At 40.4% G+C, this 26,720-nt stretch overlaps 2 protein-coding genes across 5 annotated transcripts in view; one reads left to right on the forward strand and one right to left on the reverse strand.

Moving 5' to 3' along the window:
- Window positions 1-26,720, reverse strand: part of Ntm (neurotrimin) — a 407,355-nt gene that overhangs the window by 318,562 nt on the left and 62,073 nt on the right. The gene's annotated exons all lie outside the window — the stretch shown is intronic.
- LOC100753771 (60S ribosomal protein L29-like) lies at window positions 2,579-3,037 on the forward strand. The gene has a single exon (XM_035444369.1). It carries the CDS (start codon window positions 2,579-2,581, stop codon window positions 3,035-3,037), a length of 459 nt encoding a protein of 152 aa, XP_035300260.1.

The following is a 26,720-nucleotide window of genomic DNA, read 5'->3' on the forward strand; positions in this document are numbered from 1 at the left end:
CCTCATAGTGCACACTACTATTGCTAAATGTACAGCAAACACCAAGCAAGCTGTATTTGTCATCCAGCCCACTTAGTGTGTAGTATTGCCTTTCCTTTACCTCAAGTCAATGTTCTTATCCAGATTATAGAGTATGTACATCACAGTTACAGGGCAATCTATCAGGTAACTGGGTTCACAGCCCACTCAGTCACTCACTGATTAAGATTCAAATTGACATAGTCTTTCTTCCCACACCCCATCTCTCTCTTTCTTTTCAGTAGAGCAAGAATGTGGAAAATAGTTTATAAGCTCAGTCCCTGGCTCACAGGAGATGAAAATGTGATCCTTTGCTAGCTCAGACAAAATCCTCCATGCTACATTAGGCTTGATAGCAAATTTTGTACTTGCAGGCTTTTATCAAAACTATATCTGAAATCTTAATAATGCAGGAAGGTGGATAAAGTCTCTCCTCTGTTCAGGTTTACATCAACAGAAACAGAACTAATTCATGATTCAAAACTCAGCAATTTTGGCAGGATCTACAGTAGCATTCAGAAAGTCCTGAAGATGATGGAAAGAACCTGGGCACATGCCAGCACATAGGCACATGCACACAAACATGCACACACATGCACATGCCAGCACTTGCATGTATACACACACACACACACACACTCCTGAATGAAAATCTTAATGCTAAAATTAAAGATTATATTTGTGAATAGCAAGAACTACCCTGAATTTTCAATATCAGCCACCCTTAAAGAGCATAAAGTAGCGGCTAGAAAGATGGCTCAGTTGGTAAAGTGCTTTGCCTTGCAGCAAATTTGATTACCAATACTCAAGTTAAAAAAGAAAAAGCTGTTTATGATAACATATACCTAGAACCCCAGTGATGTGAAAACAGACACAGGAGGATCCCTTGGCTTGCTGGCAGGATAGTCTAGATGAATTCATGAGCTCCAGAATCAGTGAGAAATCCTGTCTCATAAAAAATCAGACGGAGCTCAAAATACATGCCAGTGACAGAAAGCCTGCCTAGTATACATGGACCCCTAGGTTCAATTCCCCAGGCCCCCAAAATAAAGCAAAACAAAACAAGGTGGATAGCTGATAAGGAAGACACCCAACAGCACTCTGATCTCCACCTACACATCTGCACTCACATGCAAAATCACTTATATACACAGGTGCAAACCCACTTAAGCACACATCTGCAAACTAATTTATTCACACACACACACACACACACACACACACACACACACACACACACACACAAAGGATATAAACTATATTAACCAAAATATAAAATTAGAGCCTTCTCTTCTCTATGCATTTCTCTGGCCTCTTGCAGACACATGTAGTACAGGATAAGGAGACTACCAGATTTATATGTAAGCTAAAAAGAAAAATTTACCCTTCTGTTCAAATCTACAATTTTCTCTTCACTCGCTATGAAACTTGAAATTTTTTTAAAAAAATGATTTTAGCTTTATGTGTTCTTCTTTTCAAAATGCAATGAATAAAATCCATTCTGTTAAACGTACTGGTTGCTTTTGAGGATCAAAATCAATAAGATTGATTCCTCTACCCCAGCTGCCAGTATTCTGGCTACACATAATAGCACTATGGGGTGTGGTGTTTTGTTGTTCCAAATATTTTTGACTTCTATTCAGGAAAGGATTATGTATTTGGTGCATTGACATCAGTACTGGTCATCTGACTTGTGACCAACATAAAAAGGAGTAGAAATATCATCACCAGTTACTACAAAATGGAAGAGTTTGGAGCAGTCCTGTGGGTCTTCTTTTCTCTCTGGGACAATGTCTTAACTCTAACCCATCCCTTCAAGCTTCAGGCCAGAAATGAAATCAATTGAAGTTTGTATGTGTCTCTCTATATGTGAACATGCTTGAAATAAATCCATATCTATTGTCTGTCACTGAGATATTGAAATCAGTTGTTACTGCAGCAAAATGTAGCCAAAGCTGACTGATACACATGAGAAACTGTAAACCAACTTCGATTTTCACTTAAGTATCCCTCAAGATTAACTGGTCCAGTTTCCTTGGAAAATACACTCATCCCAAAAATAGTTACTAGACTCTTAATACAACAGGCATTTTCTCATGTTGCATGTTAAATAAATAATTATTTTAAGCCACATATAACTATCTTTATGATATCATAATATAATTTGATTATAGGATAAAGAAGACAAATAACTTGAAATAATTTGATAAGCACAAACCAGTAAGTAAAATGTTTTGAAGTTTTCAAGAAAATTAATGGCATGCATATAAAAAATGTTTCATAAAATAAATGTATATCAGTTGGTACTAATTTACTCAATTAGTATAATTTCGTGAAATTGTCTTTTTGGGTAAGATATTAGGCTCAGGGTTGTCTGAATATATAACATCTAGAAGGCATTAATATTTGAAAATGGAAACATCAGTGGTGTGTTCAGAAGCAACATATCCCAAAGCTTGATTGTAGCACCCTTAACTTTTCTGTATCAAGTTTTTTTGTTAATATTTTTATTATTCTTCCGGTCCCAGGCGCTTTGGGAGCCGCCGGATACCGTTCAGACATGGCCAAGTCTAAGAACCACACCACACAAAACCAGTCCAGGAATTGGCACAGAAATGGCATCAAGAAACCCCAATCACAAAGATACAAATATCTTAAGGGGGTCGACCCCAAGTTCCTGAGGAACATGCACTTTGTCAAGAAACACAACAAGCAAGGCCTGAAGAAGATGCAGGCAAACAATGCAAAGGCCATGAGTGCTTGCGCAGAGGCCATCAAGGACCTTGTAAAGCCCAAGGTGGTGAAGCCCAAGATGCCGAAGGGCCCCAGCCGCAAACTCAGCCGCCTTGCTTTCATCGCTCACCCCAAACTCGGGAAGCAGATTAGAAGCTACATGGCCACGGGTCGCAGGCTCTGCCAACCAAAGCCCAAGGTTCAAACCAAGGCAGAGGCCTCGGCTCCAGCTAAGCCCCAGCTTCGGCTCCAGCTCAGGCTCCCAAAGGTGCCCAGGCCCTTGTGAATGCCCCATAGAAAAGGTTTCTTCCACTGTGAAGACAGATGGACTGGTGTGACACAACTACACACTATCTGCAGGTGATCATGCCCTGTGATGTTTTTACAAATAAACTTGAGGCAAGACCTGTTAAAAAATATTTTTATTATTTATGTGTATATGTGTGTCTGCGCTTGAGTATGTACTCCTGTGTGCAGGCACCAGTAGAGGTCAGGAGAGGGTATCAGATACTCTGAAACTGAAATTGTAAATGGTGATGAGCCACCTGAAATGGATGCTAGAAATTGAACTAGGTTGTCTGCAAGAGTAGCATGCCCTATTTATTTCTTTTATTTTCATTCCTTTGTTCTTTTCAAGACAGGGTTTCTCTGTGTAGCCCTGGCTATCCTGGAACTCACTCTGTATACCAGGGTTGCCTAGAACTCACAGAGCTCCACCTGCCTCAGCCTCCAGAGTCCTAGGATTAAAGGTGTGAGCCACCACCACCTGGCAACAGACGCACTCTTAGTCACCAAGCAATTAAATCAAATATTTTCTCAAAATGCAGAAGGTTCCAGACCCACCAGAGCTGTACTTATAGACCCAGATAGATGAGGTCATTTTTCTGCTTCATGCTGATAAGGCTTAGTTTGTCTGTTTACCAAATCTAGAAATAACAAATCCATTACTATAGAAGTTTAACATAAGGGAGTGGAATAGTAATATTTCGAGTATTATATTTTAGTTATTTATACCATATGTATATGGAGGACTCCTCTGATTAGATGCCTTCTTGTCACAGACCTTTATTTTTTAAAAATCTCAGCAGCCTTCCTTGCTCTGCCAACAACCAATTCATCAGACCCAGAAAACTGTCAAAATGATGGCACTGTCCATGCAGCCACACATATCAATTTCTCTAAAGAATTCCTGGTTTAACTAAATGTGGCAATGTTCATTTCCTTCACTTGGACAAAGTCCTCATCTTAGCCAAAAGAGGCCATGACAGAGCCCATAAGCCTACACCACCATGCCTACAGCAGTCATTCACAAGGAATGCTCTACAAAGACAATCCGCCACTGCAGATTAGTGTGCTAACAGGCTACCAAGAATAGCTTCGATTTTACTCACAAATCCAATTTCAAGATGGAGAGAATCTAATGCAGCATCACCAAGCTACCCTGCTATAGTCATGGAAGAAGAATACCTGTTCCCTGGGGAATGTTTGTAAAGTAGAATAGCCCCGGGCAAAGAGTGAGTTGGAAAGTCAGTCCACAGAAAGGCTAATATATTATTAGACAAAAATCTTCAAGTGAAGTTCAAATGTTGTACAGTGAATAGTTTTGTACCCTAGAAGTCATATATTGAAACCAGTCACCAATGTGCCAGTATCAGAAAATGTACTTGGGGGGTTAGAGTGTGGGGATTAGGTTCAGAATACAGAACTTCCATCAGTAGGATTAGTATCCACTTGTAAGATGCCCCCAGAAAACTTTCTACTATGTACAGACACAAGAAGTCTCTCTATGAAAAACCAGTCCTTAACCAGACTCCCAATTAGTGAAGGCTTTGATCATAAATTGCCAGGTCTCCATATATTCAGACATAATTGTTTGCTATTTACACAGTCTAGTCCATAATATTCTGTTATAGCAGCCTGTACAGATTAAGATGACAAGCTTGTCCTCAGGAGCAGACATCTATGTGACTCACCTCTGTTTTCAGTGTGCATCCCACTCATACTTCCTCAGAAAAATGACTAACCATCAACTGAGTGACTGGCCAAGTGAACAACACAACATATTGGAACACAGTGATTTGCTTTCAGCAGCTCCATGTAAAACCAAGCAACTGAATCATTTGACAGAAGGCTAAATGATAGGAGTATAGTCTATAGTCACTTGAAAGGGCAAACTTCTTAATAGTAGTAAAAATTTCCTTCTGTTGGTAGCCGCCATGCAAGGCCTCCCTGACACACACTTCTCCTATCAAGCTATTATGCATCTTCTCTCCATCTCTGGGTCGCCAAGAACTTTCCACACCATGTCAAGAGCAAAGACTTCTAAAGTCTGCTACTCAACCCACTTATTTTGTTGTGAAGACAATTCAGTCGGAGAAAGTCAAATTAAAATAAAAGATAGGATTGCTAGAGTAGATAGAATATTAATTTTACACATAGTAAACATTCCAGTCTGCATGTACAGGTGGCTTGCATGCACAGATGTACATGTATATGTGCTTGTCTGTCCTGTTAAAATTAAAATATGGTTATTTATGTGAGTAGATATAAAATATTTGAAAATCATTAGTATAGACTAAAAGAAAAACTAGGCAGACCTGATGAATACATACATGTCTCCCACTTGTTAGCTATTCTACTGTGAACAAATGACCCTACCATTTAGAGTATTAGGTTTTTAAATCTATAAAACCAAATTATATTGGTTAAAATTTCAATGAAATAATGTAATGATAATGTTTATTTCGAATTGGAAATTTTTACAAAAAAATTTCTCCCTTCCTCTTTTATCTTTTTGGTTAATATAGTGATATCTTAGAATAATATAACCTTCCCTACCTCCTAATTATATTGGAATCCATCAGATTTCCCCTACTGAAATTATACTCCTTAAGATCAAGGAAGAAAAAAATCAGTTACTTGCTCACTGAATGCTTATTGGAACTCTTTTTTTAGCCAGTGGGACTAAATCTCTAAACAGTAGCAATGAGTAACCCGGGGCCTCATGAAGCTTACATTCCATATGAAGAGGGCCAATAAAATCAAATGAACCAGGACCAAGAGCTGAAGTGTTTAGGAAAATATTAACATATGGATTTGTGAGACTAAGTGTTATGTGGAGAGAGATGAAACTTTATGCCGGAAGCTTAAAGGTATCCTTCTGGTATAGTTATGGACAGATGTGCCCCAAATAGTTAGTGGCATGATAAATAAGTGCTTAAGAAGTTAAGATACACAAAACAAATGGGGGGCCAAACAAGTAGCCGTTATAATTAAGTGCTGAAATAGAATAGAACATACTTTTAATTCTTTCAGTTTCTGCAAAGTGACTGAAAATCTTGAGCCTGGGGACAGGGAGGGCCTCTAGATTTTGCAGAAGGCATGCTTTGAACTGGGCTTGTTGAAACAGGCTGTAAAATCCAGAACAGCCAGTGACTGCCATGTAGTCTCTGCAGTTCTGTTTCATGTTACTTGCCAGTACAGACATGCCCCTGGAGGCTACATCTTTAGTGGCCAAAGGACCTGTCAAGGCTGATGTTTCAAATTTGAAACAGCTTCCAATAGGCCAGATGGAGTTCTTTGGAAAAACAGTGGAGGTTCCCAATTCAAAAAAGTTAAAAAAAAAATTAAAAAGCAGACCCACAGAGATACAGCATAGCTCAACCCAGAACAGGGTGAGATTTCAAAGGTCTCCAGTTCAGAGGGCTGTGAATAGTGATGTCATTTATTCTGAGTTTATCAGATACTCTGGGGCTATCTAGATTGAAGAGGTGAAGAAGATAATGAACATTTATCAGGTGCACATGCCTTTTCTATTTCTAGTGATGTTGGATCCCAACAAACCCATTCTAATTTGAAAACATCATAATTGAAATGAATTTCATATATCAAACATATCATCACTTACCGTGGCCTGTGTTGTGTGTTCCCAATAGTACAGCAGCATACAGTTGGTCAAAATGAGTTAATATACACCCTATTACTCAAAAAAGTGCTGAGTGTTGTGTAACTTACTAAATACTGTAGTGAAAATAAAATCATATGGTTGTACAGTAAAGTTTTATAGTGTTAAAAAAGTATGAAACTCTTGAGTGGTTCCATCATAAATCAAGAACTCTGTTCTTGTCCTAATGGCATCTTGGGGGGCCACCCCAATTCCAAGACAACATTAGTGGGAGGTATGTATAAAAATGACCACTCACTATTCTCTAACACTAATGCTTTTAGGTACCATACTGGCTTTCTCCAAACCATCTTGCCATTACATGCACTTGATAAGAATTCAACATCACCTGTATAACTTCATAAGCCTAGCTCTTCAATGACTCCTACATCTACTGTTTGATATTTTCTGATTCCCCTGCAAGATGCTGCTCATAAGGACCTTGGATACCTCATGTGGAAGGCAAGGGCCTGTCCTGAAGACTCTATTTCTGGATGAGCCCTAAAGCAGAGGCAGGCATCACTGACAATCATAGTACCACCATGAAGTGACACTGGTGGCTTATTATCTAGTGCTTACCACAAAGATTTGGTGATTTATTTGTTATGCAAACTACTGTTTCTTAGATTTTTAATTAGTGTCATGAATAGGTGACTGGCATGATTAAACCAAAAATAGGTTGCTTGGTAGTGATCTAAATGGATTAGAGAGATGGAGAACCCTACTATAAAATATCAAAATATTTGGTAAAATGTCACGACAAATCAAAGTAAGTGTCCACTGAACCTGAGAGGGAATGGAGAGAGAAGCACAACCATTGACTGTTCCTGTTTTCACTAGCTGTTGCAAAAACTAAGTGAGCTCAAAGAACATGTTTTACTTTTCAAGGAAATGAGGAAGAAGATAAAACCAGCAGTCTGAGGCCTCGCCAAATAGGAAAAGTTGGCTGAGCCAACGCCTCACCCATCAAAGATCACATAGAACATCTCTAAGCAGATAGAACCATTAATAATTCTCAGCTGGACAAGAGGCTAACTTTTGGGGAAGTTACAAAATCATAGCCAGTACTTTCCTTTCCAAGGACTTCCTTGAGATAGCCTCAGTGTTGCCACACTGAGTATCATGAGAGCATAGAAAAGGAGGAACAAGTAAGCCTCAAAGCTGGTTTACTTTCTTTGGTGTTTGACTCATGGCAAATGATGCTTGTGCAGTGTTTGAAAGACTTTGTAACCAAAATTATGACTTAACTTTCAAAGTGTTAATGACATACTCTAACTTGAAAAAGCAGAGTGGGTTGCATATCTTATTCAGTTCCAAGGGAAATTTGATCAACAACAACCATACCAAATGTGTCCATTGAAGATGCTGAACCAAGAACTTTGTAATGATGAAGCTATTCAGCCATGAAGAGTATGAGACCAAAACTCTCTAGGGGAGACATTTTTCAACTGACCGGTCAGATATATCACCATTAACAGAAACTAGTAGCCTTCCAGCTCTCCTCTTTTTCTAATTAAATGTCTATGATGATAAGGATATGTTGTGGAATATTATTTTAACTAGGCAAAGATGTGTTACATTTGTTTATGCCACATTTGTTTAATTATGTAAAGATGTGTTGCATTTGTTTAACTTTGCCTGCATAGAGCACCTGATTGGTATATTAAAAATCTGAACAGCCAATAGCTAGGCAGGGGAGGGATACATAAGGCTAGAGTGCAGAGAGAATAAATACAAGGAGGAATCTACACTTGAGAGAGAAGACAGAAGGAGGAGGAAAGAATGAAGGAGATGCCAGGGGTCAGAAGCCAGGTAGCTCTAGAACCATACATAAGAAGCATCAAAAGTAAAATAGATATACATTAGGAAAGAAAAGAAAAAAGTCCTGGGGCAAAGGGCAGATAAAGAGAAACAGGTTAATTTAGAAGAGTTAGCCAGAAATCAGGCTAAGCTAAAGCAAGCATTCATAACCAGTAAGAAGTGTTCAGGACATGATTTGGGAGCTAGTTGGGAGCTAGCCCAAAAGAAAGCCTAGTAGAAGCATACACGTCTAGCCTAATGAAAGAAAAGGGCAGCTGCATATCACTTTTCCATGAGAAGTCTCAGCTAGTCATGAAGCGTAAGAGGAAAGTATTGCCACGTAATCTTGAAGTTGGAACAGGATGCAATAGTCAGAATGGACTTTCAGTTTTCCAACTAGAGGCTAACTTGGTGTGGTACACATGTGAAGAAGGCCAAAGGCATGCTGTATCTATGAGTACCAAACAAACGCCAAAATCAACCCCCAATTTCCTCATGTCATTAGACTATATTCCTTTACCAGGGAGTGTGCCAGGTCGATAGTGTAACTATACTTTGACCAAAAGCTTATGAAATATCATCTGATATAACTATTCTATTCTTAAAATTCTTCCATGTGTGCTCTCTTAACCTCTTTCCTCTTCTCCTGGCTCCAAGATAATGATGAGAGGCCCATAGAAGACAACTGTCTAAGATGGCAGTGGAAGAACATTTTGTAGTCTGGGTCAGCAAGTGATTGTGTGGAAGGCAAAAAGCACTACAGCTTTTGCATCGATGAGCAAGACATGAGCATGTCCGTTTAGATGAGTTTTTGTCTTTTAGAAAATACAATACTATGCAATCCTTAATATTAATTGAACTACTCTAGATGGCTTTAACCTATGCCCCACAATCTTCATATTCCATTGTTCCACACTATCATCCATCATCGAAAAGCAGAACCACTGTGTCAAGATAAATTGTCCAGTCTTTTCTTATCTTCAGATACTGGGCACATGATCCTTTCAGGTAGTATAGTTGAAAATTTGTTTATCAATAGCTAAAGAAACAATCTCGTGCTAGTAAGGAAAATCCAAACTTGAGTGAGCCCTGCAAGCTGATGAAAAGCCATCCTCTTCCCCACCTGCTGGTTCCAGAGGGGTTCTTTAGGTAAATGAAAATCATAAGTCATTTGATCCTGGAAGTTTTTTCTGCAGAAAGGCAAGACTTGGGTCCTTTCTTTGCATTAAATCTTGCCTTGATTAAATTGGCTCTTTCTCTTAGTGAGTTTCCAAAGCACTGAGTTACTAACAAGAAAAGATTTTAATAAGGTCCTAGATTTTAAAGCCATAGGCAACACAGCCTGGGCCCTTTATACTGTGTAATGAATAAAAGAACTCAAATCACTGCTTTTAAAAAACCATCTATCTAAGAATTATAATAATCCCCCTTTTTTCCACCCTCCTTTTCTTTCACTTTATATGTTTCCAATGTCACTTGCTCCAAGGGGCATGTATTAGAGGAACAGAAACCATGCTTTTCACAGGAGATGGCCCTGGCTGGAAGGCACCCCTCTCCCAAGCTGCTCTTGCAAGTGGATAGCCTGTCAGTGAGTGATCAGTTTTCCTAGCCCTTCCTCTTCCCCTCCAGCACCATCTCTGTAGCTCCTTTCCATTGTCTGGCCTCTTATCCTAGCTCTCCCCCTCTTTTCTCTTTATATTCTCTTCCTCTGTGCTTTCTCTTGATCATAGTAACAAGGAAACAACATGCCAGGGAGGAACCGACTACTCTCCAATCAGGACAAGTTCCAGTGTACAGAACAAACAGAAAGAAGCCACCCCACTCCGGCTTGGTGACAGCATTCACTGCCTCAAAAGTTTCAAAAGTCAGTACGTTTGTCATAGATTTCTCGTCCCCTTAAGTTGATGGGCAGTCTAGAGCATAATTTCATGCTGAGGGATGGATTTTGTTTTGTTTTTCTTCTTTTTTTTTCTTTTTGGGGCCCTGAGAACATACAGGGTGATCTGAATTTAAGCAGGCCAGTTTTCAAATCCTATTCTAGCACTAAAACTTTGGAGTGCCCAACCAAGAAGAAATGTACAAGATGATATGTGTCCCCTCTGGTCCTCTCTTGCCCCCCAGACACAGAGCAGGGGTGCTTGGGAACACAGAACAAGTGGAACATTTCCATGAAAGTGCTTTATTTTGAGTATGGAACAGCTTCCTGCCAATGAGTCACCTCCTCAGCCAAGGCAGAAGTGCTTGCAGAGACCATTGAGACCACTCCACCCTGCCACTCGAGTGAGAGAGGTGACTGCAGGGAACATTGTGTGGTCACACACTGAACCAGACATCCCAGAGGACACATTGAGCCACACTGGAGGCTCTTAGGTGGAAAAAGTATTGCCTACTTAAGACACAAGCAAGCTGGACATGGTGGCAGAAATCTAATTCTTCCTTCTCCCATCCTCACCAGGTAGCCTTACCAAATTCTCAGTGGAAAAGAAATACAGAGTGTTGGGAAGTCACTCAAATCATGCAGTGTTTGTCCATCTTTTGAGAGGGGAGACTAACAGAATCTCACTATGTGTAGCCTTGGCTGTCCTGGAACTCACCATGTAGACCAAACTAGCCTCAAACTCATAGAGTTCCTCCTTCTATGCCTCTGCCTCCTGAGATGGAAGACATGCACCACTACATGTGGCTGATCCAACTCACTCTTGAGCTTTAATCCATGCCAAATCTTGTGTCATTTTTATCAAAACAGATAAAGCCAGGAAGGACTGATGAAGTTGTTCAAGGATTAGGTTATTTATTATAACACACACCCCATTTCCAGAGCTACTATGTCTACTTGAAGTAATAACTGGAAGGAATGACTGTGTACAGGACATCTACCAGAAATGATGGGAATCTGGTATGAATCCCTACCACATAGACTTGCATAGGCTATTTGCAATTATCTCCCACACCTCTTTGTCCCCATGTCTCTCCATGGCTTGCTCTCATTTCTGTCAAAGAGGTTCATTTTGGATTTTCCTTATCTATCTTCTTTCCTACCAGCAGACAGACTGTCACAAGAATCTCTTCAAGCCAGGTAGTGGTGGCACAACCCTCTCATCATAACATTCAGGAGGCAGAGACAGATGGATCTCTGTGAGTTTGAGGCCAGCATGGTCTACAGATCTAGTTCTAGGATAGCCAGGGCTACACAAAGAAACCCTGTCTTGAACAACAACAAAAGAACCACTTCAAACCCTTCCTGTCAATACTTCCAGAGCAGAGAAAGCAGTTTCATAATGCTGCATAAGCTCAACAGGTGTTTGCAGAGTAAATATATTAATTAACAAGGTAGCTGCCCATTGTTTTCTGAGATGGTGCTGGAGCCTCAGTCCATTTCTACATACAGCATTGAAAAATTATGGTAGTTATCTATTTTCTTTTAAAATTTGCTTTTGAACCCCACAATTAAATCATAACAAAACAATTTGAGGGACTTATATCATGAAAGAGAATTCAATTTGGTTTTCTCTCTTGGATATTTTTCATTTTCAATTCAGTGTTTGCCAAATAGACATTGGTTATATCTAGTACGACCAATACAATCATAACATCTAGCATGAGTGCACTCGCCTATAAAATTCAACATCTTTTAGCCTCTTTGGGAAATAATAAATCAGCCTTATTCTGGATATGCTATATATGAGTTTGCTGCAAGCTTACCTATTTTTTCAGGTCTGACCATCAATCTAGGAAAATGATCAATTCCCATTTCAGAGATGTATGAAGAGAAGCAAGTAAAACACAGATATTTTATAATACTTGGACTTTTCTTTTGACATCCATTGTTTATGATTTATGCTCTTCCTGAGTTATTTTTAAAATGTAATGCATGTGACTTCAAATTAGCAAATGTCATGGTTAATCTTAATTGTCAGCTTGGTTAGGTTGAGAAAGACCTGAGACTTAAGTGAAGCACACTGCTAAGCTTTTTTTTTCTGTGAGGATGTTTCTAGAGATCATCACATGATGAGGGCTTTGCAGTATCTGGATGTTTAACTTATTGATGGATTAGTATGAAGGTAGCACCAATGAGAGGATCTGAGAGATAAGAGGTATGTTCTAGTTAGAGGAAATGGGTTAACCTGGAAGTGTGGTGGGAGATTTTCATTGGCCCACTCCTGTGTTCCACACTCTCTGCTTCTTATATAGGGGAGGAACAGCTTTCCTACCACATGTCTTACCACAGTGCTCTGCCCAAGCACATGACAACAAAAGACCATGAGCTGAATGAAACTATGAACCAAAATGAGGCCTTCTTTTCCTAAGTTATTTCTGTCAGATATATGGTGACAGTGATAAGAAATGTTAAGTGACAAAACAAACAATTGTTTTGTATCTAAAGGGGCTAATTAAAACACGACTCAGTTTACCCAGTAGCAATAATGCTGTACCCATCTTCCTCCCCCCTCTTGTCTCTCTGTATTAATTAATATGTACAAAGAACACTGAGTTCCTTGGCCCTACATATTCACAAAGGGCTATTATCAGTAATTGTCTTTTAGTAATTAGTTGTCACCAGGTCCATTATCATATCTATAGACTTGGGAATACTTGAGCCATAATGTTAGAGCTTAAAGTGTCATCCAATGTGGATGTCAAATGTCTTTCAATGTCATGTCCTCTTTTGGGCATGGAGAATGACATCTTAATGCTGCCTTCTGGGCAATTTTTAGTTAATAATGAGGCCAGCAGGTCTCAAACAGCTTCAAACAATAACTCCTTATTGGATTGCTAGACAATGAATTAATGGTCACAAAGAGACTTACCAATCACAACTTAATTAATTACAGGCAAGTGAGAGAGCTTTGTAACTTCCTCAATTTCATCTCCATAACACACATGTACTATATATCACCTTGGCCAGAGGCCCTCTTAATTTTCAAATGCCAAACATCAAAACACCTTAAATAATCAGAGAGGGTGCTAATGAAATCTGCATCATTAAAATGTGGTGAGTTCCTCTGTTAAGTGCAGAGAATGCCATTGAACAGGTCCTTTAAGTCTCAATCTATGATCTAAATTTTTGGATCTAATGGAACCAATAAATGGATTTTACATAGTCTGACTCAGAAACTAGATTGGGGTGTGGTAGGGTGAATCATACTCTACACAGGCCCTTTAAGTCTTGATCTAGATCTAAACTCTGGATCTGATTGATCTAATAAATAGACCTTACATAGACTGCCTCAGGAAGCAGACTGGGTGTAGTAGGTTGAATCATATTACACTTTACCTGGCTACAGTTGACTTTCTGGGTTTAGGTGTATAGCATCAACAATCAGAACCTACTTGTCTTCTGCCGATAGGTGTGTTCAATACTAAACAGACAGCATCTCAAAGGTCCCTTAGCTTCACAGAGTCAACAGACCCATGCATGTTTCCTAAATACGTTCCCGGCCATGCCAACCCTATAGCATGTAATCTATAAGCTTCCTCAGCATTTATAAGCCAACACAAGGAGGAACTAGGCAAACCCCAGAGAAAATGTATGCTTTGCAACTGTGTGTCAGGAGCCTACTTTGCCACGGTTAATATGTGCTCCAATTAAAGGATTTTCCAGGTCATACACACTCAAGCATGCAGGTGGGAACTAGGTCAAACATATGTTATCACATTTGAAACACAAGGATTGTTTTCACAGACTTCAATGTGCTAATGTGTACCACAATTCTCCAAGCTCTGGTTACATAAACAGCATCCAACAGACATATTGATTAAACAGAAATACTTCTAGTTTGTAAACTAATGCGAGGAAAAAATATGGACTCTAGTCTTATTGCATGGAGCCCTGCCATCTTCCTGTGGTGGCCCAGGGATACAGGGAGTAGGACAGGAAGCACAAATCTTATTAGCTAGAGAAGGTCTAGTGGAGGTTTTTTCCTTATGATTTTATTAGCTTTCATTCCTTGCTGATGGATAACATATTTTCAGAAGAACATATTCTCTGACCCAAAAAATTTGAAACCTACTGTACTATATGTTCCAATGTTCCTTCTTTTTTGCTTAACTGTAACAAGGCTAATATTTTGAAGATAAATAAGGATCAAATATTGATATCATTAGCTTCCTTGTGACCTCTATATTCATTTTCTGACACTTTGGGCCCAGTTTTTCTGGCCTATGCTATTGTTCCATCCATCTCCAATTCTTTCCTACTATTCAATAGACTGGGATGCACCTTTATTACTAAATAAATCATGTGTGTCATCACACTTAACATTCTAAAAGTTAAATCTCAGTTCAATCAATATCCCCTGAACAATGTCTCTCCTGCTGTCCCTGGAGCCTTCATCTGACTATGGAGAACCCCCAAAGAAGAACTTCTCCTGAAGTGTCACTCTAACTGTCCCCCAAGAGTCTTTCTGAACACCATACTTTTTCTTTAATATTTGTGATTTGTTTTTTTTCCATAAATTACTTGGGATCATACTTACATGTCAGAGACTACCTGTGGAGAGTCAATGTATTATACTATCAACCGTTCCCTGTGAATGGAAATCTCTCTCTCTCTCTCTCTCTCTCAAAGAAACCCACAATGTATTCTATTACAAAAGTTCTTGCTTCACTGGCTGTCAGATTTTTATAGTAACTAGTAAAAAGTAAATAAATCCTACAAATCTTTCCCTTTGCCTTTGACAATCAGCCTTCACGAGATATGGTTAAGGAAGCATCCAATCATGTCATGTAAGTACAGTGTTGAAGCAGCTATATACACTGGGGTTTAGAGCTAGTAAATTAGTCAATGGGCTGGCAAGACCTTAAAATCAACCCTTTGTTTCCATGAGGGGAAAGAAGCAGTTACTCTTGGATGCTATCATTTTGGCTGCCTAGGACTGCAGAAGCGGCACGCACCTGAGCAATTGGAAGAGCCCAGCCTGAGGAAAGAGCCATTTGGCATGGGTAGGACAGCCCTTGCATAACACACACCAGTTCATTGTTCTCACAATAGGAAGAGCAGATGCTCTTGGGAAATTTGGCAGTACAACTCACTGAGAGGACGAAGCTCAGCACTAAAGGCTTATGATAGGAAACTGTTAAGTGTAACTGTTTTTGTTTAGTGTTCTTTCCATTCCATTAAAAATGTAGCAAATGATGCTGCCATTTCCCAATTCTACCAAGTGGCAGGAGGGCGTGAGGGCAGAGGGCAATCCATGTACTTCTGAAGAGATGGGTTCTGGAGGCTCAGCATGTGATAAGCCAGATCTATTTGATTTCCAATATGCATGTATGCAGAGAAAGCTTCCAATGGGTGGTGCTGACATTTATCTTCAGTATCTAGGACTGGTGGGGTTGGTCACCTCTGTGCTTGGGAGTGAAAGTAAATGTCAGAAAAGATTAGTGGCCATATACTACCCATACACGTGGACATTTTTCATTCTTTGTGTATTCTTCATGCTGCTCTTCATTTATGAAACAGTTGTGAGAAATTCAATGTACCTGTGCTCCAGAGGGAGTGAAATTATGGAAAAGTGTGCTGTGTTATCAGCATGGATTTGGACTGAGATTATTTTCAATGCAAAATACTACTTCCCAGTTTGCTTTATTATGCCTTTTGGAGACAGGGACATGGGAATGCTTTGTATTCTGGGACTATTTCTTCATCTATGGGTCATGGAACTCCAGAGAGCATATTGGGCTTTCAATATTTATGCTGTTACTTTGATCCATTCATTAAGGAATGTGGTTAGTACTGAACTGAGGCCTGGAGGGGAGCGGAGAAAGACGCGGGTTGGAAATGCTCGCATAGATTATCTTCGTGATAACCACAGAGGTGAAAATGGCAACAGGGAGGGGAAAGAAGGATGAAGGGGCACAAGAACATGTTATTCTTGTGTGATATCCATCTTGTAGAATAAAATCCCTAGCCTGACCAACTAGGATCCAAGACCAGCAGAACAGGAGCACTAAGAAAGCCCACCTCCCATCCTCAGCCCTCTGAGCATCCCCTCACTGCTTCAATTCTGTCCCATTAAGGACTGTGGAAGCCAGGCTAAACCATACTTAAAAATATCCAATTAAGGAGCTAGAGAGATGCCTCGTTGCTGAGAAGCACTTGTGATTCCTCCAGAGGATGCAGATTTGATTCCCATCACCCAGATGACAGCTCACAGCCACCTGTAACTCCAGTTCCACAGGATCCAATGCCCTCTTCAGGCTTCCAAGGGCAATGAAAAAAATTCATACAAATAAAATAGCAAAATATTTTTAAATACAAAATAAATGAAAACAAAACAAAAATTACAAATTAAACAAACAAAAACCCTAGCAATCCAGAATCACCTACCCCAAGTAGAAAATAGATTCAAAGGCCACTTGTTTGTGAAGTGAAGAGAATCAAACCCCCACAGACCAAGTTGTTCCTCACTGGAGGTACTTGGCACTTACTTTTTACATGCTAGAGGCACTCTTCTCTCTGGTGGAGCTGTATTTTCTCAGTTATCTCAACCTAACTAAACCACACAACAAAACACTCTAAAGCAAATGACAGCAGGGCCTGGGAGTAGAGCTCTCTTCTTCTCCTAGTGACCATACAGACTTGAAATTCTACTGCACAAGTCCACTCCTCCTACAACCTCTTCCTATCAAGTGGAACAATCAGTGAGCTGAGCACTCTCAAGTCCAACCCATATCTTCCCTCACAAGAAGGACCCTTTCAAGGAAGGACTTCTATAACTTGCATCCACTCAAGGCCTAAACACAAATCACAGAATCAGCCTTGACAAATTTACCCATGTAGAGGCTTAACTAAGCATTTATTCACTTCTCCTTCTTTGTGACATATGAAGCTAGGTGTCCATGCACTTATCCTAAATCAAGGCACTTACTTTGGTATCTTATGTTACCCAATGGACCTAAAATCCAATAGGGAGAGCAGGAAATTATACTATCTATCCATTTCCTAAGACCATGCTGGACCAGCTTACAACTGAGGGATAGATAATAGATATGGGTATGGGTATGGGTATAGGTATAGATATAGATATGGGTATGGGTATGGATATGGATATTGATATGGACATAGATATACATATACATATAGATATGCAGTAGGAGTAAGAAACACACCTTGCCGGGCATTGGTGGTGCACGCTTTTAATCCCAGCACTGAGGAGGCAGAGGCAGGTGGATCTCTGTAAGTTCAAGGCCAGCCTGGTCTCCAGAGTGAGTGCCAGGATAGGTTCCAAAGCTACACAGAGAAACCCTGTCTAGAAAAACCAAAAAAAAAGAAAGAAAAGAAAAATAAAAAGAAAATAAAAAGAAACACACCTGTTAGTTGAGGGAGACCCTGTCAGGACTTTTCAGAGGGAAGGATGCATGGGCTAGGAGAAGAACATAGCATAAGAACACGGAACAGTTGTGATGCATTTCAACCTCCCACAGATTTAATCTATTTCAGAGTGTTTCCTCCCTTCCCCACCTCAATTTGAAATGTCTTGCACATCAGACTACAACATCACTAGCTCTTCCTTGTGGAGGGTTAAGAATCTTAAAAGTTCAGTGTGTGACACTTGCCTTGTTGTGCTTTTTCACCCTGCTTTATCTGGGAAACTAAGGTCTCGATTAGTGAAGCTCTTGTTTCAAATAAAAACATTTCAGAAATAAGGACTCATACAGGTCATAGGTGGTAAATATCTCATTGGATTCCTACTTGACTCTCAAGAAGGGGGAGTTTTTTGTCAGATGAAAATAATAAAATGAATCACATTTTGGTGATAGTCTCAGTTTCTTTCTTGTTGCTATGATAAGATATCTAGATAAAGTCAATTTAAGGAGAAGAAGGTCTGTTTTAGCTCACAGTTCAAGCTATAGTGCATCATGGAGAGGAAGTCAAGGCAGGAAACTGGAAACCGTTGGTCTCAGCACCTCTACAGTCAGAAGAGAACAATGGATGCATGCTCACCTTAACCTCCAGGCAGAAGAGAGCAATGGCTGTATGTTCAGCTCATTTTCTGTTTTATGCAGACCAAGAACCCCTTCCAGGGAATGATTCCAGCTACAATCAAGATGGGTCTTCAAATAAAAATTAACATAATCAAGATAATACCCTACGGGCATGCCCAGAAGCCCATCTCCCACTTGACTATAGAGCTTGCAAAATGACATTTGACATTATTAATCATCACAGCTTTCATAGGCTCCTTGTTTGAATACTGGGTACCCAGTTGGTGGACCTGTTTTGGAATGACTGGGAGGTGTGGCCTTGTTGGAAAAATAAGTGGTATTTGAAGGTTTAAAAGCCCACACCATTCCCAATTAGCTGCCATTTCCAGTTAGCACTCTCTGCCTCATAGTTGTGTCTTAAAATATGAGCTTTCAGCTAATGCTTCAATGCCAGGTCTGCCTGCTTGATTCCATGATGTTCATGAACCATCTGAAACTCTTAAGTCCTGAAATACTCCTTCAACTCTAAGTTGACTTGGCACAGTGTCTTACCACAACAATAGAAAAGTAACTAAGACCCATACTTTTCTGTGTGTACCTCTCAGATATTGTACCATGATCATGGAATAGCTGATTATCATGAGAATAAAAAGGCGATAATTTATGTAGTGTAAAAAATGTAGTGCTGACTCGGGTTCCCCATAAGGCAAACATCATGGGGCAGATAGCAGGATAACAAAGCATATCTGTCTTTAAAATGTACCAGGATACGGGATGCATAAACTTGGAGTAAATACTAAATAAAGAACATGTAATTTTACTATGATTTACTCATTTATCTATTTGCTCACACATCTAAATACATCATAAATACCTATGTTATGCCTGTTACTTCTCTGAACACTGCCAGATCTAGAACATAGCACACTCACATTAACAAGGGCTCCCCATAGTGAGTCCCCTGGGGAAGAAGAAATATAGAGGATGGTTTTCTAGAATTCTTCTCTCAGATGGAGTAATGGACCTCACTCTCACACTGTGGAGTGGGAACTAAAGAGGTGATGAGCATGATGGAATTTTCAGAAGTTTTAGGTTTTGCTGCATTTTGTGACCAATGGCCCCATCTCCACATCCTAATGAAGAGACAACTGAACCAGAAGGGTAGTCACAGGTGTGAAAGCTAACCTGGTTCCTCAATTCCCTTCCACGTAATCTTCCCTGGTGATATGGTTATAGATGAGACCACAGAAGAAAACACCTTGATCAGAGAGGACTCCAGAGAACTTGGAGTTCATTCTAATAAAGAAAGATGTTTTAGCTCTTGGAGAATGAGTTGCATTTTTAGTTAAGCAAATTTCAAGTCCATAGTGTTTATTTTGTTGTTATTACAAAGCTTACTTATCCATTTAGTTGCCAGATCATTTGTCAGCTTGAATGTTTTCAACATAGTTGGATGCACTCAGTGGTGTAGACCTCAGCAAAGGAGATGAATTCACAACAGGGAAGCTGTCTAACAACTCACTCGAGAGGCACAAAAATCATCACACTTCCTTTCATTCAGAATTATATGTGAGGTTATGTTTCTGTGTTTTAGTACTTTGAAAAAGTACTAAAAAAAAGTCTTCACTGATGGTCCATGACACTGTGCCTGATGATTTGCCTAGAAATGAAAGATGGAACAATATTGCAGCTCCTACATGCTCCTAATCTAAAAAGAGAAGAGGAAAGCATTTTAAGCATGCTTCATCCCAAAGGATACATCTACAACATATCTTCTACACCTCTGACTCATGGTACATCACAGAAGAGGGGGCAGAAAGATTGCAAGAGCCACCATACTAGGAAGTCTGTCGTGAAAGTCTCTCCTAGAAATGGCTACATAAACAAGAATAGAACAAGGGCAATATCAACAGACAAGTTAATACGGAAGGAAAAACTTTCATGGAGTCTCACCCCTAGACAAAAAACTCTGGCAACCAATGACTGCTGGGAGAAAGGTAATTAGCCTCTCCAGGGAACAATGCAACATATTGGTAGTCCGGTACAGAGTGGTCAGGCCTCCGTATATACACAACCATATATACATATATACACAAAAAAACAAAATGGACTCAGCATACACAAAATACATATACACACATGTACCAACAATAAAGAAAAAGAGGTTACCAACTTGGGGACGATGGAGAAGTTCCAGAGAGGGTAGCTGGGAGGGCTGGAGGGAGGGGGAAGTGATGTAATTCTATTTCAATTTAAAAGATTTTTTAAAAAATAAAAACTTTAAAAGAATTCTTTGGCTTAGGGTGTTTTCTAGTAGTTGTATGGTTACCATACTGTGTACAACGCAGGGCAGCCTATCAGTGGAGGTGGACAGAATCCAGGCAGAAACATAAATATAGGAAATCAGGCCAACAGGACAGGGTATCCTGTAAGGCATTACAGGTAGAACAATCTAAAGGTGTGGTGCAGGCTCAGGGACAAGAAACAGATGTAACAAATAAGAAAGCTCAGAAAAAGGACTGTATGTGCAGGAAAGAAACCTGTTAAAATGACAGCAACAGTCACACAAAGCCATGGGAACCAACAGCTTAGTTGATGGTCCTGGAAAACAGGCTTGCAGCCTGGAGGGGACTGGGGGTAAACAGAGCTGGGTACTCATTTTATTATGGGAAGGCTATTTTGTATCATGTTGTCAAATTGCATCTTAATATCCTAAATCAGGAAAAAGCAAAGCCATAAACACATAAACAAGTCCTGAGGGCTGGAGGCATGCTCAGCAGTGCAGAGTGCTAGGAGAGTGCTTTCTGCTCTTGCAGACAACCAGAGCTTGGTTCTTAGCACCTTGTCTGACAGTTCTCAGTAGCCTGTAACTCCAGTCAAAGGACCCAGTGACTTCCTCTGGCCTCTGATGGCCCTATTTGCACACACCTATACACACACACACACACACACACACACACACACACACACACACACACACACACACACACACTTCAAAAGATAATTAAATATAAAATATCCCATTTTCACTGAAAAAATGTATAAAATACATTCACATGTTAAGGAGAAGTGAACTGTGAGAGATTTTGTTATCGTGAAAATATCAATATCAGAGAATCTAGTTACACTTATGATATGGATTTGACTACCCTAGGCATCATAAGATTATGTAATCACCAGCATTCCTGCAATCTGCCATTTATCAAAATGTTATTATATTGTGTGGAGTTTATTTGGTCAGGCACTATTGTAAGTTCCTTATACATTTTTCTCATTTAATCTGAGTAAAAGCTATATTAAAAAGTTGAGTTTAATCCATCCATTTGGGAAAGAAAAGGCTGAATATCATCACCAAGGCCACAGACAGTGGCAGAGCTCAGATTTGAACCCTTGAAGTCAGGTTCAAGTATTTAATTACTTTTATGTGGTGTCTGATGAAGAGCACCATTGGCAAAATCAATGCAATGAGCAATGACATAGATTCATACAAACATACTTTACAAATTTTAATGCTGATAAGCAATTAAAATATGGAATGTGTACCATGAATTCTTTTCCGTAAACCCATATGAAAAGGAGAGATGGCCGCAATAAAAGGATAGGGCAAGTCTTCTCGGATAATGAGATTGATGACTACCTATATGCCATCCTAGAGCCTTCATCCAGTAGCTGATGAAAGCAGACACAGATACCCACAGCTAAGTACTGAGCTGAACTCTGGAATGCATTTGCAGAGAGGGAAGAGTGATGAGCAAGGGGGTCAAGACCAGGCTGGAGAAACCTACAGAAATAGCTGACCTGAACAAGGGGGAACTCATGGACCCCAGACTGATAGCTGGGAAACCAGCTTAGGACTGTTCCAGAATCCCTGAAGGAGAAAGTCAGTTTGGAGGTCTGGACAATCTTTGGGGCCACTGGTAGTGGATTAGTATTTACCCCCAGTACACAAATGAACGTTGGGAGCCCTCTCCACATAGAGGGATACTCTCTTAGCCTAGACACACTGGTGAAGGTCTAGGCCCTGCTCCAAATGATATGACAGACTTTTAAGAACCCCCATGGAAGGCCTCACCCTCCCTGGGGAGCCGAAAGGGGATGGGATAGGGGGTTGGTGAAGGACAGGGGAGGAGGGGAGGGAGAGGGAACTGGGATTGACATGTAAAAGAATCTTGATTCTAGTTTAAATTTTAAAAAAGGAAAGAAAAAGGATAGGGCAAGGATTAAGCAATAGACAGAGGAAAGGGTCTGGGAAGCAAACCTGCTCATGAGGTGTGTGTAATTACACACTCCCTAGAAACCAGTGGGATGCAGACAAATTTAGAATCACTTTACCCCATAAGTTCAGATAAAACTAAGTTGAGGTACCTGCCCTTGTACTCCACAGGGTGAAAACAGCCCTGTAAGGCCCATTGAAAACAAAGTTGTAGCTCTTAATGTTGTGACACACAGAACCTATTAACCAGCAGCATCAATAGTGGCTGTGCTTCTCGGGGGAAAGTTCATAGCAGTTTATGAAGGCTTGCCTGTCATGGAATTGTATGGGACAAAGGGAACTGGAAAGAAAGCCGCAGTAAATCAAAGCAATGGATACATCAGTGGCAAATACATACAAGGTACCAACACATTTTATAAAGATGCATGCACATTTAATGAGATTTATGAGATTTATGAAATACATTTGTATGAGGAACTGTAGAGCAAGGAGACTAGGAATAGAATTGAAGATGAAGGGACAAACAAGACAGCACTTTTCAGGGATCAATGATCCCGTGTCGGCAATGCTCATCTTTGATGAGTGTGATTAACTCAGCCCTCAACCATGCTGCATGTGTAGAAAAATAATGAAGAATTATGAGTGAGATCAGGAATGGAGGATGAGGCAAAAGCCCAGGTACAAGAACGAGGATGTCAATCATGCTTAGACAAGAGCTGAGGTGAAATGCTACTGACGTCCTAGGCCTATGGCAGTTTAAATAACGGCTGCTGCAGTCTGTGGGAAAGCAGAGTCAGGGACAGATGTGAGCCTTTAGATAGGAATCAGGTGGCCGAGCTAGGGAAACATAATGTCTCCAGGAAAAAAAAAAAAAAAAAAAAAAAAAACCTGGTGGAATTAGGCTTGACACATGAATGACAACTGGCAGGTTACAAAGCCAGAAGGTATTTCTGACATTAGTTTATTTAGAACAGACGTGGTTAGAGGCCCAGAGGAAATAAAGTTTCTAAGCTCCCTAACAAGTAGAGCATAGAAGCTGGACAGGAGTCATGCAATTGAAACACATGCCCCACACCAGCTGAATTGAAGTAAATGCACGGAAATCAGAGTCCGTATGCACTGTTGCCACCGTGTTGCTTGACCTAGATCTAGGCCAATTTGATTTGGTTGTGAAAATGTATAGGTGAGGTTTCTAAGTACATTACTTTCATCATCTTTATTATGAATTGCTGCTGTCTTCTGTGTAATAAGATGAACACAGAATGGGGAGAGAGAGCACCCCTTACTTTGCAGTTAAGAGTCAAATTTTAGCAATCGAGGAGTTTCTCCTTTTCAAAATTCATGGACTGTCCCTAAATTGGGCATACTAAGAAAACTTCAGAGAGACCTGTACAGTAGCTCAAGTGCTTCTATTCACATCATGTGTCACTAAAACCCAAACCATGAAACCCCAACACCTACCCGTGCTCTGCTTCACTGAGAAAGGGCCCACAGTCTTTGCTGAGGCTCCCAAACCCAAAGATTAAAGGACTCTGTTCCCCAAAATGAAATGCAGAATAGTATTTGTCAAGAAGACAAGTATGTGTCACAGACTACGGACACACAGAGTTCATGCCGCATTCAGCTAACAGAATGGAGTACATTGGAGGGGAGTGGACAAGCCTAGCTGAGTGGTCTTGGGAGAATGTGGCCTCTGTTCATCTCCCTCATGGAACTCATCACCGTCACGATAAGCAGACACCTGGGTGAACTTTCTAGTCTTCTGATTAAATAGCTCTGCAGAGAATTCTGCCTTTGTTCCTGAAGCACCCTACCACCCAAATGGAAAATAGAATTAGCCCTCTTCTCTTTTTAATCTTGAATTGTACACTAATTGATGTTTAAGAGCCCTGCTGCTGTATTGTATTTGCCCAGTCATTAACTGTGTTTGATTACAGATGTTTCAGGTATAGCCAAAATGTCCCCTTGCCTGCTGACAAATGAATACATCAGGTAGTTTTTAAACACCACTAGTCTCCAGGAGTCCCAGAGTGCAACAACAAAGATAGTTCATGGGGAAAGAGTCAAAACAGTCATAAGGAGAATTAGGTGGGTAAGAGGCTGTGCTCAGTCTCTGAAAAGCGTTTAAAATGTGTTTTGGGAAAATATGTAGGATTCATAAAAGTGAGGAAGAAAAGAATTATCACTCTGCTAGAGATCAAATATCTAGCATGCTATAAATGTGAGCTGGTCCCCAAGAGATCTGTGTATTGGGAGCTTGGTTCTCGGTGTGACCATCTTAGAAGGTAGTTTGGGACTCTTAATACACATGCCAAGCTATTAGGTAACTGAAGATTGTCTTATATGGGAACCATTAAAGATTTTGTGAGGCCTTGGCTATTTCTCGTGAGAGAGCAATTATCATGTATGTGACCAGCTACTCCCTAGTATCTGCCATGGTATCCTGTTGAGCTACTATCTCTTCTCCTATATACTCCCATCATGACACCACTACCATAATATGGTACAGTCACAAGGGTGACTTATTGAGGCAGCACCAGTCTCTAAAGCTAAGCTAAATGAACCCCCTTTCTTTATAGTGTATTCAGCCTTTAGCATGTATTATACCAGAAGATAGATTGATGCTATAGTAGATCCACAAACCCAAAGCCCGAAAGCCTACTCCACTCTTAACTCCACATACCAGGACAGTCCACCAAAACCCAAAGGGACAGCACAGAGTCAGAAAACACAAACCATGAGGAGGTGGAAGGGGTCATTCACAGATAAGAAACACACAACAGGGCCTGGCAGTGGAGGCTCACACCTTTAATCCCAGCACTAAAGATGCCTAGGCAGGCAGATCTATGAGTTCAATGCCAGCCTAGTCTACAGAGAGAGTTCCAAGACATCCAGTGCTACATACACTCACTCACACACACACACACACACACACACACACACACACACACACACACACACACAGCCTGTCTCAAAAAAATGAATGAGAAAGAAAGAAAGAAAGAAAGGAAGGAAGAAAGGAAGGAGGGAAGGAGGGAAGGAAGGGAGAGAGGGAAGGAGGGGGCAGGGGAGAGGCAGGGAGGGAGGCTGTTATGATAAATCATTCCGCCAAAAGCCACCAAGCCCTACCGCCACGTGGGAGCTTTACATCAGCCACCAGACTGAGTTAGACCCAAATGAATACACAGAAACTTTTATTAGGTACAATGCTGCTTGGCCAACGACTAGGATTCTCATCTGCTAGCTCAGTCTTAATTATCATAAATCTATATATTTTATAAGACTTATCTTATTGGCGTCCCTCCTGGCCGGTGGATCACATCGTGCTGCTGGAGCAGGAGTGGAGGGGAAAAGAGAACCCTTCCTGTTTTTCCTTCACTTAAATATGAGTCTCCTTGCTATGTCACTTCCTGCCAAGATCAGCACTTCTCTACTACATTTCCCAGAATCCTCTTTGACTCCTAGTCTCGTCTACTTGCTGTCTCATTGGCCAAACAGTATTTTATTTAACAATCAATAAGATAAACATACACAGTACATTCCCCATCAGGAGGCAGGGAGGGAGGGAGGGAGGGAGAGAGGGAGGGAAAGGAGGAAGGAAGAAAGGAAGGAAGGAAGGAAGGAAGGAAGGAAGGAAGGAAGGAAGGAAAGACACTGTTAGCATGGGAAGCCATTTTTATTCCCCTCTGTGAGTCCTGGAAGCTACTTTCCTAGGTAAGAAAGATTCCTTGATAATTACCTGGGAAACTTCAGCCATAGCATTTTCAATAAACAGATTCTGAGGGTGGCATGGAGGGTGGAGGATGCTGAACTCTCCAGTGACACATAGTGTGGCCTAGAACACTCTAGATGGCAGGGTCCAGCATATTCAGTAGCCCAGTCCCTGTGTTTTCAGCCCTCAAATGTTACAACAAAGCAGTCTTCAGCTGCAAACTATTTCAACTCATGGTTCTATTTCTCTGTGCTATTGGTCTACTTAAACACTAGTTTCTTAGCCCCAGCAAAATGGGAGGGCACACCATTATTTTAATTGATACTACTGAAGAATTCACTGTGATAAAACATAACAGTAGTCTGAAACTACCTGTT

Source organism: Cricetulus griseus, chromosome 4 (genome assembly GCF_003668045.3).
Source record: "Cricetulus griseus strain 17A/GY chromosome 4, alternate assembly CriGri-PICRH-1.0, whole genome shotgun sequence".
NCBI classification, from domain to species: Eukaryota; Metazoa; Chordata; class Mammalia; order Rodentia; family Cricetidae; genus Cricetulus; species Cricetulus griseus.